The sequence below is a fragment of the Anolis sagrei genome, chromosome 5 (assembly GCF_037176765.1).
Source record: "Anolis sagrei isolate rAnoSag1 chromosome 5, rAnoSag1.mat, whole genome shotgun sequence".
NCBI lineage: Eukaryota > Metazoa > Chordata > Lepidosauria > Squamata > Dactyloidae > Anolis > Anolis sagrei.
Genome location: NC_090025.1, coordinates 10112482 through 10127670, shown reverse-complemented (window position 1 = coordinate 10127670; position 15189 = coordinate 10112482). Strand labels below are relative to the sequence as shown.

General features: G+C 41.5%; 1 protein-coding gene across 2 annotated transcripts in view; it reads right to left on the bottom strand.

The window, feature by feature from the left end:
- The window catches only part of CTNNA2 (catenin alpha 2), a 138113-nt gene extending 123872 nt beyond the window's left edge, over positions 1-14241 (bottom strand). For both annotated transcript variants that reach the window (XM_067468555.1, XM_067468556.1), the window contains exons 1-3: positions 14153-14241; positions 13723-13879; positions 6078-6278 (exon numbers count right to left, since the gene is read on the bottom strand). In XM_067468555.1, coding sequence (XP_067324656.1) covers positions 6078-6278; positions 13723-13879; positions 14153-14188 — 394 coding nt within the window. In that variant the 5' untranslated portion in view covers positions 14189-14241. The remainder of the gene's footprint in view (positions 1-6077; positions 6279-13722; positions 13880-14152) is intronic.
- Between the last annotated feature and the right edge of the window lie 948 nt (positions 14242-15189).

The following is a 15189-nucleotide window of genomic DNA, read 5'->3' as shown; positions in this document are numbered from 1 at the left end:
CCAACTTCATGGAGGAGTTGTCTGGTTGACGGGGACAAGAAAGCAAGTTTATAGCATATATTTGCTATAAACTTCAAGAAGAGAGGGATGCACTGTTAAATATGCAAAACTGTGTAGCTCACAAAGATCTCAGAAGGCTTTGCATTTTTTAGGTCTATAAAATGAAAAGGAGAGTTGTCAAGCATTTGTCAGGGCAGAATATTTGCCTGGCGGGCTGTGTTTGGCTTGGGGGGAATCACAGATTGTACAGTCTTGAACTAAATGGAATTGTGCCATTACTTGCTTGTGAATACCCAATCAGGTCTTTAGGTTAAATCCCCTGCAGTAAAGTAGTAAACAAGAAAGCTATTTACCATGTAGGTATTGTATTGAATTTCCTAACAACAAGATTGGAAATATGATTTTTTTTTTGTAACTTAGTTCTTTCCAACCTTGTGAAATACTATATAAGTCTCTCCCAACTTTACTAGCCTTATCATTGTCACATGAAAGCTCCCCTATGTGCTGCAGTTAACACTAGCTATAGGGTTTTCAGTAAAACCCTATAGCTATGCAGATGATGTCCAAATCTGTCTCTCCTTCTCACCTGTCACCAAGGAGGCTGTCCAGACTCTGTACAGGTGCTTGACTGCTGTGTTGGACTGGATGAGAGCTAACAAATTGAAACTGAATCCAGACAAGACAGAGGTCCTACTGGTCAGTCGCAAGGCCGAACAGGGCATAGGGCTACAGCCTGTGTTAGACGGGGTCCCACTCCCTCTGAAGACGCAGGTTCGCAGCTTGGGAGTGATCCTGGACTCTTCCCTGAGCCTGGAACCCCAGGTCTCAGCAGTGGCCAGGAGAGCTTTTGCACAATTAAAACTTATGGCCCAGCTGTGCCCGTACCTTGGGAAGTCTGATCTGGCCACAGTGGTCCACACTCTTGTTACATCCAGAATAGATTACTGCAACGCACTCTACGTGGGGTTGCCTTTGAAGACTGTTCGGAAACTTCAATTAGTCCAGCGGGCGGAAGTTAGATTTCTCACTGGAACATCATACAGAGAGCATACCACCCCCCTGATATGTCAGCTCCACTGGCTGCCGATCCAGTTCCGAGCACAATTCAAAGTGCTGGTTTTGACCTACAAAACACTTTACGGTTCCGGCCCAGCATACCTGTCCGAACGGATCTCCTTCTACGTCCCACCTCGGAATTTAAGATCTGCTGAGGGGGCCCTGCTCTCGGCCCGACCTTTATCACAAGCGAGACTGGTGGGGACGAGGAGCAGGGCCTTCTCAGTGGTGGCCCCTCGCCTGTGGAATGCACTCCCCGGGGAAATTAGGACATCAACATCCCTCCTCTCCTTCAGGAAGAAGCTAAAAACCTGGATGTGGGATCAGGCTTTCGGGTAAGCTGGCAGATGGACAAAGACAACCAATAATGACCAGAGTAGGAAAGGACAATGACAACGCTAAATGGTTTACAGACTGGATTTGGTGAACACGGACCACAAGATGTTTTATTGCTGCTAGTATATTGTGATTGTTTTAATTAATTATAACTGTGATTTTATGGAGTAGACCACGCTCGATCACCTGTGATTTTATATGGTAAATTTGTGTATTGTATATTCCATTGTATGTTGTAACTGTTAGGCATCGAATTGTGCCTTTTGCAAGCCGCCCTGAGTCCCCCCTAGGGGGTTGAGAAGGGCGGGGTAAAAGCACCCCAAATAAATAAATAAATAAATAATAAACGTATGCCGGTTGGAAGCTGCCCTGAGTCCCCCTTAGGGGGTTGAGAAGGGCGGGGTAGAAGTACCCAAAATAAATAAATAAATAAATAAAAGGTCAAGTAATAATGCTGATATGGGGTTCTTCTATAAAGCCTGGGAAATGTAGTACCTAAAGTTATTGCAGCTTTAGCAAGTACACTAGACAAATTATATTTCACAAAGTCCAGGTGTTTCGGATTTTTGGAAACAGTATTTTATGATATAAACAAAAGTTCCCTGATCCATTTCCATAACAAAGCATCACCCTTACAGCGGGTAGGTGAGCTCTTATTTTGTATGCCACCCTGAGATCTCATGATAAATGTCAGGATATGAATATTTTAATAAATAAATATAAATAAGGAGAAATCAAGGACTGATAATAGAGAGATAAGCACTTATCATTCTTCTGATGATGTCATTAGGGAGTGTGACGGGGCCAAACTTTGGAATGAGATCAGAAATAAAATAATCACTTTTGAGTTGGTTGTTTTCAGGTTATCGTATGCCTGTTTTGACTTGCACCATGGGTTGGGAAGGAGAACTCATGAATTACTAATCTGATCGCCCAACTGGAATTTTCTTTAACTCAGTATGACTTCCATCTTTGAACTATTAGTGTCAGGTCACTCTGGCGTTGGTCGTGATGAGTATATTATCCGTCCTCACAGATTTGAAATAAGAAGGAAAGAAGCATCCAAAATAATGAGGAAAGAAGCATAGCTTGTTCTTTCTACATCAGAATTGAATCTATTTTGCATTGCTTAGTTACAGGAAGAACTACATATTATACATAAAAGTATATAACAAATCTTCATTGGTTAAATCTATGGAAAAGAAAAGCATAACATGAGAGCAATATCAAGTGGGTAAATGGTTCTTTTATAACTTGAGTCTGTTTCAGACACAGAGTGCTGTTGACTTCCTTTCTCACATTCAAAGACAAAGTCTTGTTAGTATACAGTTAGTAGCACCTTTGAGACTAACTGGGATAAAGAAGCTTGTAGCATAAGCTTTTGTAGACTTAGTCTTCGGTGCATCTGATGTAGCAAGACTCCTGTCTACAAAAGCTTCTGCAAAAAATAATAATATTTCTGTTAGTCTCAAAGGTACTAGAAGATCTCGTCTTTCTCATGGAACTGTGATTATCATAAAACAAATAAGACCCACTAGGGAAAATTAAATAATACCACCTATCCCTGCGACATGTAATACTGCATTTTCTAATAGAGTACTAATCAAAAGGAGCAATAATCAAACACTATTTCATCTCAAGTACCATCGGGGAAAGTGGAGGTGGATGCTTGCTGCAAATCCAGAACACCATCAGAAATGACTGGCAAATAATCAAATGGGAATAATAAGAGATCATAAAGAAAACAGTGTATACACAAGATGCCAGACTCATGAAGAACCTAAAACATACTTTGGATGCAAGTGGAGTACTGGAAGTTGGCTGCGAAGCAACCAGATACAGGGTGCTTTCATAGGTTACAGGACAGAGCATACATGACCAGGTTGTGGCACAGCTGGTTGGGAGTCAGATGTATTAAAATCACTACTGACCAAAAGGTCATGAGTTCAAAGCCAGCCCGGGTCGGAGTAAGCGCCTGACCATTTGTCTAGCTTGCTGTCGACCTTCGCAGCCTGAAAAACAGTTGCATCTGTTAAGTAAGAAATTTAGGTACTGCTTAAGCGGGGAGGCTAATTTAAGTACTGTATATACTCAAGTATAAGCCTAGCTTTTCAGCCCCCTTTTTAGGCTGGAAAAGTCCCCCTCGGCTTATATTCGAGTCAAGGTTATTTATTATTATTATTATTATTATTATTATTATTATTCTATTTATTATTTTATTTCATTTATTATTTTATTCTATTTGCTATTATTGCATTTATCATTTTACTCGATTATTATACATTTATTATTTTACTGTATAATTGTTGTTATTGCTACATTCATTATTTTACTCTTTTTATTATTATTGCTATTCTTACATTTATTATGTTACTCTCTTTATAATTATTGGAAGGATACGTAAGCACATTTACATTGAAGAAGGTAAATAATCATTTAATCAGAGTTGGACAGTCTTATCTTAAATTACCATTTTTGTAAATATTCAAAAATATATAACCAACTCATTCCTCAATTAATGTAATTTAATGGGTATCTAATTTTATTTTGCAATTCACCAGTAGCTGCTGCATTTCCCACCCTCGGCTTATATTCGAGTCAATCCATTTTCTAAAATTTGTGGTAAAATTAGGTGCCTTGGCTTATATTCGGGTCGGCTTATACTCGAGTATATACGGTAATTTACGACACCATAAAAAAATCTCCAGCAGCATTTAAAAGGATGAGGAAGTACTCAATTGGTGTCACAAGTGGACAGTGAAGCAACAGCTCCCCCAGTGGCCGGAGCATAGCCTCGTGAAGCTGGAAAGTTAAATAGCTTCTGTGTGTCTGTCGATATATGTTGTGTGTCTATGGCATTGAATTTTTGTCATGTATATGTGCATTGTGATCCGTCCTAAGTCCCCTACGGTGTGAGAAGGGCGGAATATAAATATTGTAAATAAATAAATAAATAAATAAATAAATATTCCTATCTGACTTGTGTCTATGTTATTTGATAGGATGCTATAGAAATTGCCTGAATTTTAAGATATTTTAGGAAAGCACTTCTTGTTCTGTCTTCCAGGAGCATAGTTTGCATTACCTTTAGTTGCATGGGATAGTGTTCCTTTGCATTTCCCCAGGGTTGCTACAATCTCAGCTGCACTCTGAAAATTAACAGCATTAGAGGCTAGAAAGCCAGCCTGCAAGCCCCTTTTGCAGCTATTGGTTCAGAAAGTCTCTCTTTGGGTCTAGCGACCGCCTGTTTTCCAGGGTTGAAATCTCCATTTTGGAATCTTTCCTGCCTCTTTCAGTAGGGAAATAAAGCTTCAGATGTACTGTTGGTCAGCAGGTAACGACTCCGGCCCGGTTTACCTCTCCGAACGTATTCTCCCCTACGAACCATCAAGATTACTAAGATTGTCTGGAGGGGCCCTGCTCTCGGTCCCACCGGCCTCACAAGCGCGGCTGGTGGGGACGAGGGACAGGGCCTTCTCGGTGCTGGCCCCACGACTCTGGAACTCTCTCCCGCCAGAGGTCAGAACCGCCCCAACAATCCTGACATTCAGGAAACAGGTGAAGTCGTGGTTATGGAGACAGGCTTTCGAAGAATGAGACAACGATCTGGATGGAAGACGGTGTATATTCGATATTCGAGTTTAGTATGATGACTGACCACTGTAGTTTTAAATATATGTGCTTTTTAAATGTTTTATTGTAATGTGTACTTTGATATTTTACCGATTGTATGTGTTTTTATGGTTGGAAACCGGGCTGAGTCCCTCTTATGAGGTGAGAAGCTCGGTATATAAAACTTTGAAATAAATAAATAAATAAATAAACTCTGAAAAAACCATTATAAGAACTAATTGAGATAGATAGACTATTGAGATATAGGTAGAAAGATAGCTTGAGAAATAGATAGATAGATAGATAGATAGATAGATAAATTTAGTATTGAGAAATAGTAATTGAGTTATATAGAAGCATATTGAGATTTAGATAGAGAAGCTATTGAGTACTATAGAGATAGATAGATAGGATAGGTATTGAGTTATATATTGAGCATTACTTCATCTCCAAAGCTAACCTTGAGCTATAAATAGGGGGAAAAACCTGCTTTTTTCTAACCATAGCAGCTCAGGGTTAGGGTGAAAAGGTCCCAGGAACTTCTTCTGCCATTTTGGGGAAAGGTTGCCTCAATAACTCAAGGAAAGGAAAGAAAGATAATCTCTCTTGCTTCATCAATTGACTGTTTTGTTGGTAACTTTAACAAGCTGTGCCAAGTCTGCAAGGACTTTTGAGAAATAAAGATTCTGTTTTGATGTTCAAAGCCTGTGGTAGCTTCAGTTGCTGGGAATCTCAAGCTTCTAAAGAAAGACCCCTGTGGTCCGTCCAGACAAAGAGAGAAGCACATCTTAATTTATTTTCATATGGTCTGGGTGAGACGGCACACTTCTCTAGGACTTATTACTACTACTGGAGGCATATGTGGTGAGACAAAGGCATTTCAGTAAAGGCAGACCTCTAGAATGTAACCTGGCCTGTTGTTTAAGGGAGCTGAAACTGTTGAGTGATGATTCTATTGTTCATCTTCTGTTTATCCTCTTCCAGAAAGCCAAGGTATTTTTTTAAACTACATTGATATGAACGGGAATGGCAGGATTGGGTACAACATGCAGTGTTTGACAGCCAGCACTCACCTGTTTCAGAAAGCAATTTCGTTGCTTCCAACACTTTCTCTGTGTAAACCCCAGCTTCATAGTTTTCCATCTCTGCATTAATTATATGGATGACTCTGGCTGCACGGCCTCGAATGGCCCCTGCAGTTCTGTCCAATGTGTCAACATCTCCCTCTTGCAGGGCAATCACACATTTATTGACATCCTCCAAGATATGGTTTTCTGCACAGGGAAAAGAAAACACCATGATTGCTCTCCAATGACGTTGGTCTTTTAAAGCAGCAAAGCATCATACAATTAAGTTTCTGTGGCTATTCTTTGTCACAAGTTTAATTCAAAGGTAGAAGATACTGGTGTGCTGTCGCACGCTGGGCCTGTGCATCAGACTGTAGACAGGACATAAATTCTGTGTGCCCAACAGGACGCCGGGGCTGCCTCAGATTAAAAGCCTTTGGATTTCCTTAAAACAGAGTCTTTAGATTGCTTAAAGGTTCAACAAAGTTCTTTATTAATAAAAAAAAAAGGTACTTTAAGGCTTTCTTAACAGTCTATTGGCTCTCTCTCAATCTTGTCCACTGGGAACAGGCACTATCTTCTTAACTGTAACTAATGGGGAAATCCTTAACTTCTAATCTGGGCAGTCTGTCTTTGCCTCTGTTGGCGTGGAACCCCTGCACCCAGTACCAACTGCTCTGGCTTCCACGAGTGACCCTTACCAAGCAGAGCTTTGTAGACTTCCAGGGGAAAAAGAACTCAGGTTTCCGTGATGGCTGACTGAAGTCCTTCAGCAAAGGAACTGTAGGGCTGTATAACCTAGCCAAGCTGTGGGCTGTATATCTCCCCGGCCAAGCTGTAGAAGACGAAGCTTTCTACAGGAGCTCTTGGTGTTATGTCCTGCATGAAAGGCTTCTCTGTGTGGACGGAACCCAAAATGGCTCATATTCCCTCCAAAACCCAAAAAGGGGGCAGGACCAGGGAACCTAACTATAATTGACAGGTGGCTTGCCCTATAATTGCAGCCAAAAGAAGCCACCTATCTGCAGAGTCCCTGAAACTTAGGACTACAACCAACATTCAATGCAAAGCAAACAAAATTGGAGCTCCTGGTACAGTTGTACCTGCACAACTGGTTTAAACCAAAAGGTGGTAGTTTGCCCATAGTTACACAATTAATCCTTCTTTGGCTAAAGATGATTTGAATCCAGGTTTCCAGATATCCAATATTTCGCTCAAAGGTTGAGAAGCAGGCTGATGGAAGCCTCAAAAATATCATGTTATTTACTGCATTATTTCCCTTTTATGAGGAATATATAAGTTTCAACTGGTGCACTCTTTACAAGGCAGATGTCTAATACCATTGATGCACAATTAGAGAACTATAGTGAGAGTAGCTGGTTACTATGGAAGTGCTTGTTACCATGACGCCCATTATCCACAAAAATTACCATTAACTATTTTTCTCATTGCAACGGCCATCACACTTCCTTTGAAAACTATTATACAAAGTTTTTAACTACTTGTATTTTCCAGTGTAATTGACAGGACAAAACTGATATGGAAAGAAAAAAAGACAAGTAGGAGAGAAGAGAAAATGAAGCCATTTATGTAGTGTTTGTGCGAGTTTTTTTTAAAAAAAAACAAAAAATGGCAGGATATTTTTTTGTATGACTAATGATTGGAGATTGTTGCTTCATTGCAAATGTACTTATCTCATATGATTTTCTGCAGCTTGAACACAGAGTACAAAAAGCTGGACAGGCCTGGGGTACATCAATGTATTGATTTCAATTGACTAGATCATGAAATATAGTGCTGTTATCAAGAGATTTCTTTGATAATCCTGATCATTTGTCTTTTAGACCTAGTTCACATATATGTACCAGAGAACAGACAATATGTACTGTTGCTATGTGCTTAATGAGATCTAGACTGACTATCTCTTTCCACAGATGCATTTCGTAATCTTTTTGCAATGGTTGGGTGTACATCTCCTTGACAGCTTTCACAGGGATCTTCCTTCCTTCCTTCCTTCCTTCCTTCCTTCCTTCCTTCCTTCCTCCCTCCCTCCCTCCCTCCCTCCCTCCCTCCCTCCCTCCCTTCCTTCCTTCCTTCCTTCCTTCCTTCCTTCCTTCCTATTGGGTGGAGAATTCTGGGGGGTGGTCAGTGGAAAAGTAACTTTTCAAAGCTGTGACCTTCTTCTCAATGGATATACATTAACATAATGTATATGCCTTAAAGATAAGCTTTTGATGTTTGGAGATCTTTTCATAACAGGCATTAGTAGACAACAGTGACAAATGCAAGATACTCCACTTTGGCAGAAAAAACGAAATCCAAAGATACAAAATGGGGGACGATGCCTGGCTTGAGAGCAGAACATTTGAAAAAGATCTTGGAGTCCTCATGGACAGCAAGTTAAACATGAGCCAACAATGTCATGTGGCGGCAAAAAAAGCCAATGGGATTTTGGTCTGCATCAAGAGGAGCCTAGTGTCTAGATCTAGGGAAGTCATGCTACCCCTCTATTCTGTTTTGGTTAGACCACACCTGGAATATTGTGTCCAATTCTGGGCACCACAATTCAAGAGAGATATTGACAAGCTGGAATGTGTCCAGAGGAGAGCGACTAAAATGATCAAGGGTCTGGAGAACAAGCCCTATGAGGAGCGGCTTAAGGAGCTGGGCATGTTTAGCCTGAAGAAGGGAAGGCTGAGAGGAGATATGATAGCCATGTATAAATATGTGAGAGGAAGCCACAGGGAGGAGGGAGCAAGCTTGTTTACTGCTTCCTGGAGACTTGGACACGGAACAATGGCTTCAAACTACAAGAAAGGAGATTCCATATGAACATTAGGAAGAACTTCCTGACTGTGAAAGCTGTTCAGCAGTGGAACTCTCTGCCTCGGAGTGTGGTGGAGGCTCCTTCTTTGGAGGCTTTTAAACAGAGGCTGAATGGCCATCTGTCAGGGGTGATTTGAATGCAATATTCCTGCTTCTTGGCAGAGGGTTGGACTGGATGGCCCATGAGGTCTCTTCCAACTCTATGATACTATGATTCTATCTCTGAATAATACTGCAATATTTCATATCATGTTGTGCACTCGATTATAATCTCACTCTAAAAACTGTATTTTAAGGTGGAACTGTCTGCAATTCTAGGTCTCCCCAAGGGCTTAACTAGACATATACAATAACCTGGGGTTGGGCTGAAGCAGACATTCTCTGAACTGTCCCTGGATTCCACAGAGCTGTTCAGACTCTCTGCCCTCAACCACAGTGGTAGGAGCAATTCTGGCTTTTCAGTTGGATTAAAATAATTAAGGACCTCATCACATGGGTGAGATCTAGCACCATGATTCGTGAACCTTCATGGTGAATCATAATGGAAGTTGAGTGGCAGTGGGGCAATCCTGGTTGCCAGCCAATGCTTTCCCATCCCACCTGGAACATAGGGCGGTTTTTGAGTTGGCGGCAGCAGCGTCCCACCACACTGCTATGTCCACGGAGCCCCATTGGAAGTTGCCGCACATCTTTTGATGGGTGGCATGGGGCTCCATGGATGAACCCAGGCAGAAGCATCCTAGGACACTTCAATTGCCCCTTGTGATAAAGCTGCTAATCTTGCTGGACAGTCAACCATGTATTGTCGAAGGCTTTCATGGCTGGAATCACTAGGTTCTTGTGGGTTTTTTCGGGCTATAGGGCCATGTTCTAGAGGCATTTCTCCTGATGTTTCGCCTGCATCTATGGTAAGCATCCTCGGAGGTAGTGAGGTCTGTTGGACAATGGGTTTATATATCTGTGGAATGGCTGGGGTGGGGCAAAGAGCTCTTCTCTGCTAGAGCTAGGTGTGAATGTTTCAACTGACCACCTTCATTAGCATTTGAAGGCCTGGCTGAGCCTGGGAAAATCTCTTGTTGAGAGGTATTAAGATGTGTCTGGTTGTTTCCTCTCTGCTGTTTTGCTGTTGTAATTTTAGAGTTTTTAAATACTGGTAGCCAGATTTTGTTCATTTTCATGGTCTCTTCCTTTCTGTTGAAATTGTCCACATGCTTATGGATTTCCACAGATATATAAACCCATTGTCCAACAGACCTCACTACCTCTGAGGATGCTTGCCATAGATGCAGGCGAAACGTCAGGAGAAATGCCTCTAGAACATGGCCCTATAGCCCGAAAAAAACCCACAAGAACCTAGTCAACCATGCTTGGCATGCCATCCCTGTCACCATGAGAGATGGCAGGAGGCCTACAGAGAACTCCTGACCATTTTAGATGCCTTTTCTGACATCAGCAGAGACACTTGCATAGCCAAGGAGCTCTCAAGACTGCAGGGTTAAGGGGATGGTGGCCCTTGGTCATGTGGACAGTAGATCTGTTTGGATTAGTGCCAGTCCAACTGTCTATACTATCTGTGAAGTTTGGAGTTACTTTGGAAGCAGTAAAACTGGGAACCGAGGGAAAATTTCAATAAGGGAAGACTTCTTATGAAGGGATGGTCTAATTTTGCCTCCTACCTGTAGTTACACCCCTGAAAATTCAACAAACACATCCAAATTAACAAGATCTTTAAGTTTGTTTCATTTGGAGGAGACAGAATTCTCATTTTGCCTCACTTTAGTAGCTGTACTCCTGATTTGTGATCCACCTCCCATCCTAATATCCAGCAGTGCTATATAAACAAGTTAATCAAAGTTTACTTCCCCAGAACTGACAGGCTACAGTGAAATAACACAGAGCTGCAATGAAAAAATGTTTTTCAATATAGGATCTGCTAATATATTTTGGGGAAAAAAAATCAGACATGGCCATCACAAATTCAATATTTTTATCAGTTCAGTTGTTACTCAGTTTTGATTAAGTGCAGATGTTGATGTTTCAGCACTATTTCTTTTAGTGCTCTTGAACAGATCTTTGTGTTTCATACCAGCAAATTGAAGTGTTTTGATAGCTTATTAAAGGACCTTAAACCCTTTCTTACTGTTTGCTCTTTAATCCCCAAAGAAATCTCAGTCACATAATACAAAATAATAAAAAATAAAATAAAGCAAGATGTGTTGAAAAGAAACAATATGTGATGGAGCAAAAACAATTTGGATTGAGAATGGCAGATTCCTTTAAAACCAACCCAAATACAGCAGACTTTCATTTAACCAATGGAAGGTTCAAGAGAAAAGTAGTTTTTGGTCGCTTGGAAGTTACTTCATATTATAGGTAAAGGTAAAGGTTTTCCCCTGACATTAAGTTCAGCCATGTCCAACTCTGGGAGATGGTGCTCATCTCAATTTCTAAGCTGATGAGCCAGCATTGTCCGTAGATGCCTTCAAGGTCATGTGGCCAGCATGACTGCATGGAATGCCGTTACCTTCCTGCCATACTGGAACCTATTGATCTACTCATATTTGCATGTTTTTGAACTGCTAGGTTGCCAGAAGCTGGGGCTAACAGCAGAAGCTCATGTCACTCCCCGAATTTGAACCTGTGACCTTGATATTAATACTGAAATACAGTACAGGCAAATCAAGACTAATAAATACATATAAAATTGACTCAATGTAACACAGATTAACTGATTTACTGCATTATAAAACCATTTTTTAATTTAAAATAATATTTATTTTAATTTTTGCCAATTGCTTGAGAGTTATGGTTAACTGAGGGTCTGCTACATGTTTTTAAATAAAATGTATAACCCTCAGAGAACCAGATTTTCATCACCATGAGCAGTTATCAACATTTGGCCATGGCATAATAAATAAAGATTTATTATCTTTATTTATACCCCGCCTTGCAAGTTTGAAGCCCCGGGTTGACATGAGCTGCCAACTGTCAGCCTAGCTCATTGTTTACCTAAGCAATTCGAAAACGGCTTTAGCTGTGATTAGAGAAATTAGGTACCGCTAAAAGTGGGGAAGGTGTTTTACGGCGCTATAAAGAAAAATGATCAGAAAATGCTGGGCAACCATAAGGAAGAAAGAAGTCCTGTAGGCTCTTCATCATAGAAGATAGAGCAACAGCACCCCCTGGATTCGAGCCCAGCCTTCCATGGCACCAAAAACAGCTGGACACTGAGTCAAAACAAACCACCTCCTTCTGTTCTGTCTGTCTGTGTTGTCTATATAAGGCGGCATTGAATGCTTGTCGTGTATGTTTACTGTGATCCGCCCTGAATCCCCTTCGGGGTGAGAAGGGCGGAATATAAATAAAGTATTATTATTATTATTATTATTATTATTATTATTATTATTATTAATTGATCTAGCTGTCTACACTGCCCCAAAGCTCCTCAACACTCAGGACAATTCCAGAGCATCCCTTGGTATTTCCTGAGATGAAGCAAAGCCAGATTGACCAGCATAATCTAGAAGTACAGGAATATTATGAAGACAGCCACAGAGCCCATAGGATGACTCTGGGTTTTAATGCCCATGTAGAATCACTCTGGTCCATTTAGTTTAGCAGGGAGTTTCAGAAAAAACATCTACTTCTGCTTCATTGACTATTCTAAAGCCGTTGACTGTGTGGATCATAATAAATTGTGGCAAGTTCTTGGTGGGATGGGCATACCAAGCCCCCTTCCCTCTCTCCTGAGGAATCTGTACAAGGACCAAGGAGCAACAGTAAGAACTGACCACGGAACAACAGACTGGTTCAAAATTGGGAAAGGCGTACGGCAAGGCTGCATACTCTCACCCAACCTTTTTAACTTGTATGCAGAACATATCATGCGAGGATGTGCAGGGCTTGACGAATGCAAAGTGGGGGTGAAAATTGCTGGAAGAGACATTAACAACCTCAGATATGCAGATGACACCACTCTGATGGCCGAAAGCGAGGAGGAGCTGAGGAGCCTTCTAATCAAGGTGAAAGAAGAAAGCGCAAAAGCCGGGTTGCAGCTAAACATAAAAAAACCCGAGATTATGGCAACAAGAATGATTGATAACTGGAAAATAGAGGGAGAAAATGTGGAGGCCGTGACAGACTTTGTATTTCTAGGTGCAAAGATTACTGCAGATGCAGACTGTGGCCAGGAAATCAGAAGACGCTTCCTTCTTGGGAGGAGAGCAATGTCCAGTCTCGATAAAATAGTAAAGAGTAGAGACATCAGACTGGCAACAAAGATCCGCCTAGTCAAACCCATGGTATTCCCTGTAGTAACCTACGGATGTGAGAGCTGGACCTTAGGGAAGGCTGAGCGAAGGAAAATAGATGCTTTTGAGCTGTGGTGCTGGAGGAAAGTTCTGAGAGTGCCTTGGACTGCGAGAAGATCCAACCAGTCCATCCTCCAGGAAATAAAGCCCGACTGCTCATTGGAGGGAAGGATAGGAGAGGCCAAGATGAAGTCCTTTGGTCACATGATGAGGAGACAGCAAAGCCTAGAGAAGACAATTATGCTGGGGAAAGTGGAAGGCAAAAGGAAGAGGGGCTGACCAAGGGCAAGATGGATTGATGGCATCCTTGAAGTGACTGGAGTGACCTTGAAGGAGCTGGGGGTGGTGACGGCCGACAGGGAGCTCTGGCGTGGTCTGGTCTATGAGGTCACGAAGAGTCGAAGACGACTGAATGAATGAACAACAACAAGAATCACTCTGAAACTACACTCACTACAGGGTGGTCGCATTACATTCAATCAAGCTATTCATCATTTCCGTTTTGATTGATGTACCTGAGACGGAGAGGAAGTCATCCACAGAAGTGATATCATCGACTGCCTCAGTGAGAACCCGCACTTGCTTCTCCCACTGGTCTTTGAACACGTCCATGTTATCTTGGGCCACTTTGCTCTGAGGCCTGGCAGCCAACGTGAGTGCCGCATTTATTACCTGGGAAGAAAGAATCAGTTCTTATCAGAAAAGAACGACTTGATTAAAGACTACGCTAACAACACCAGAGTGTGCCTTGATTGTTCGGCTGATTAAGTGAGGCTGAGCATTCAAATGCATTTTTCTCTGTTTGAACAAGGCAATCAACAGGATAATGGCAAGAACAAAAGTCTGATCTTTCTGCCATGTGTTTTTCTGTGTCAAGCACTTTCTGTTTCTAAATGCTGCAAAAGGCTTACGATTAAACACACAAACACACATTCCATAGCTTACCTGTGGACACAGACTATCAATCTGGGTTGCTGCCATGCGGACTAATTTAACACCTTCTTCATTATTGGAAATGGAGCAGGCCAAATTGGCAACCTGGAATTAAAACCAGCAGAATAAGAATTAGGTTTGCAGGACACATGGATTCCCAGGCTATTTCTTTTTGCTGGAAACATGTTGGGGAGGGAAGAGACCCTCAATGGCATCCTAAGAATTTTGGCTTTTTTGTTAGCCTTTTGAAATGGATAACGAGTTTCCGATAGTGCAAATAACATTAAAAAATAGCAGACGCATAAATTTGCTAACAGCTGGTCTAAACTAATGTGGATGCACTGAATCAATTCATTAATGGTAAGTACTTATGTAGATAACACTAATTCAGTAGTCTGTTCTAGATAACATTAACAATTCCATTTAGTCCAGAGAGTTTATTTTATGGTGCTTCTCTTTGTCTTAGTTGAGGGACTGGGCAGGTGGCTCACTGGTGCAAAGGAAACACACTAAAAGGTAAGTTATGGGGTGCCATGCTTTTTTTGGTTTGTTTTTCAATTCCCAAAAGCCTTCCCCTTCTGAGTTTCAATTTGGGATTTCGTTTTTAAAGTAGCCAGTACAGTTTGGAAGAAACGCAAAGTACGGACAATTCTTATGTTATGGCAACTCCACGGGCTGCCGATCTGCTTCCAGGCAGGAACTTAGTTTGAAGGGTTTCGAAAAAGGTTTTTTTTATAAGTGCATATCTGTGCCCCATATAGAAGCTCAGGCATAACTTTTACTAAAAAATACCTGGATAGCTGCATAAATGAATTGCTTTAATATCCCTCTGGGCATTTACTTTGGTGCTTTTAATGTGAGTATCCAATGTATCCCTTGTCTAAAAGAGAGTACTCTTTTAGACTCCGGCCCAATTTACTTGTCGGAACATATCCTCCCCTATGAACCATCAAGATTGCTAAGATCGTCTGGAGGGGCCCTGCTCTCGATCCCACCGGCCTCACAGGCGCGGCTGGTGGGGACGAGAGACAGGGCCTTCTCGGTGGTGG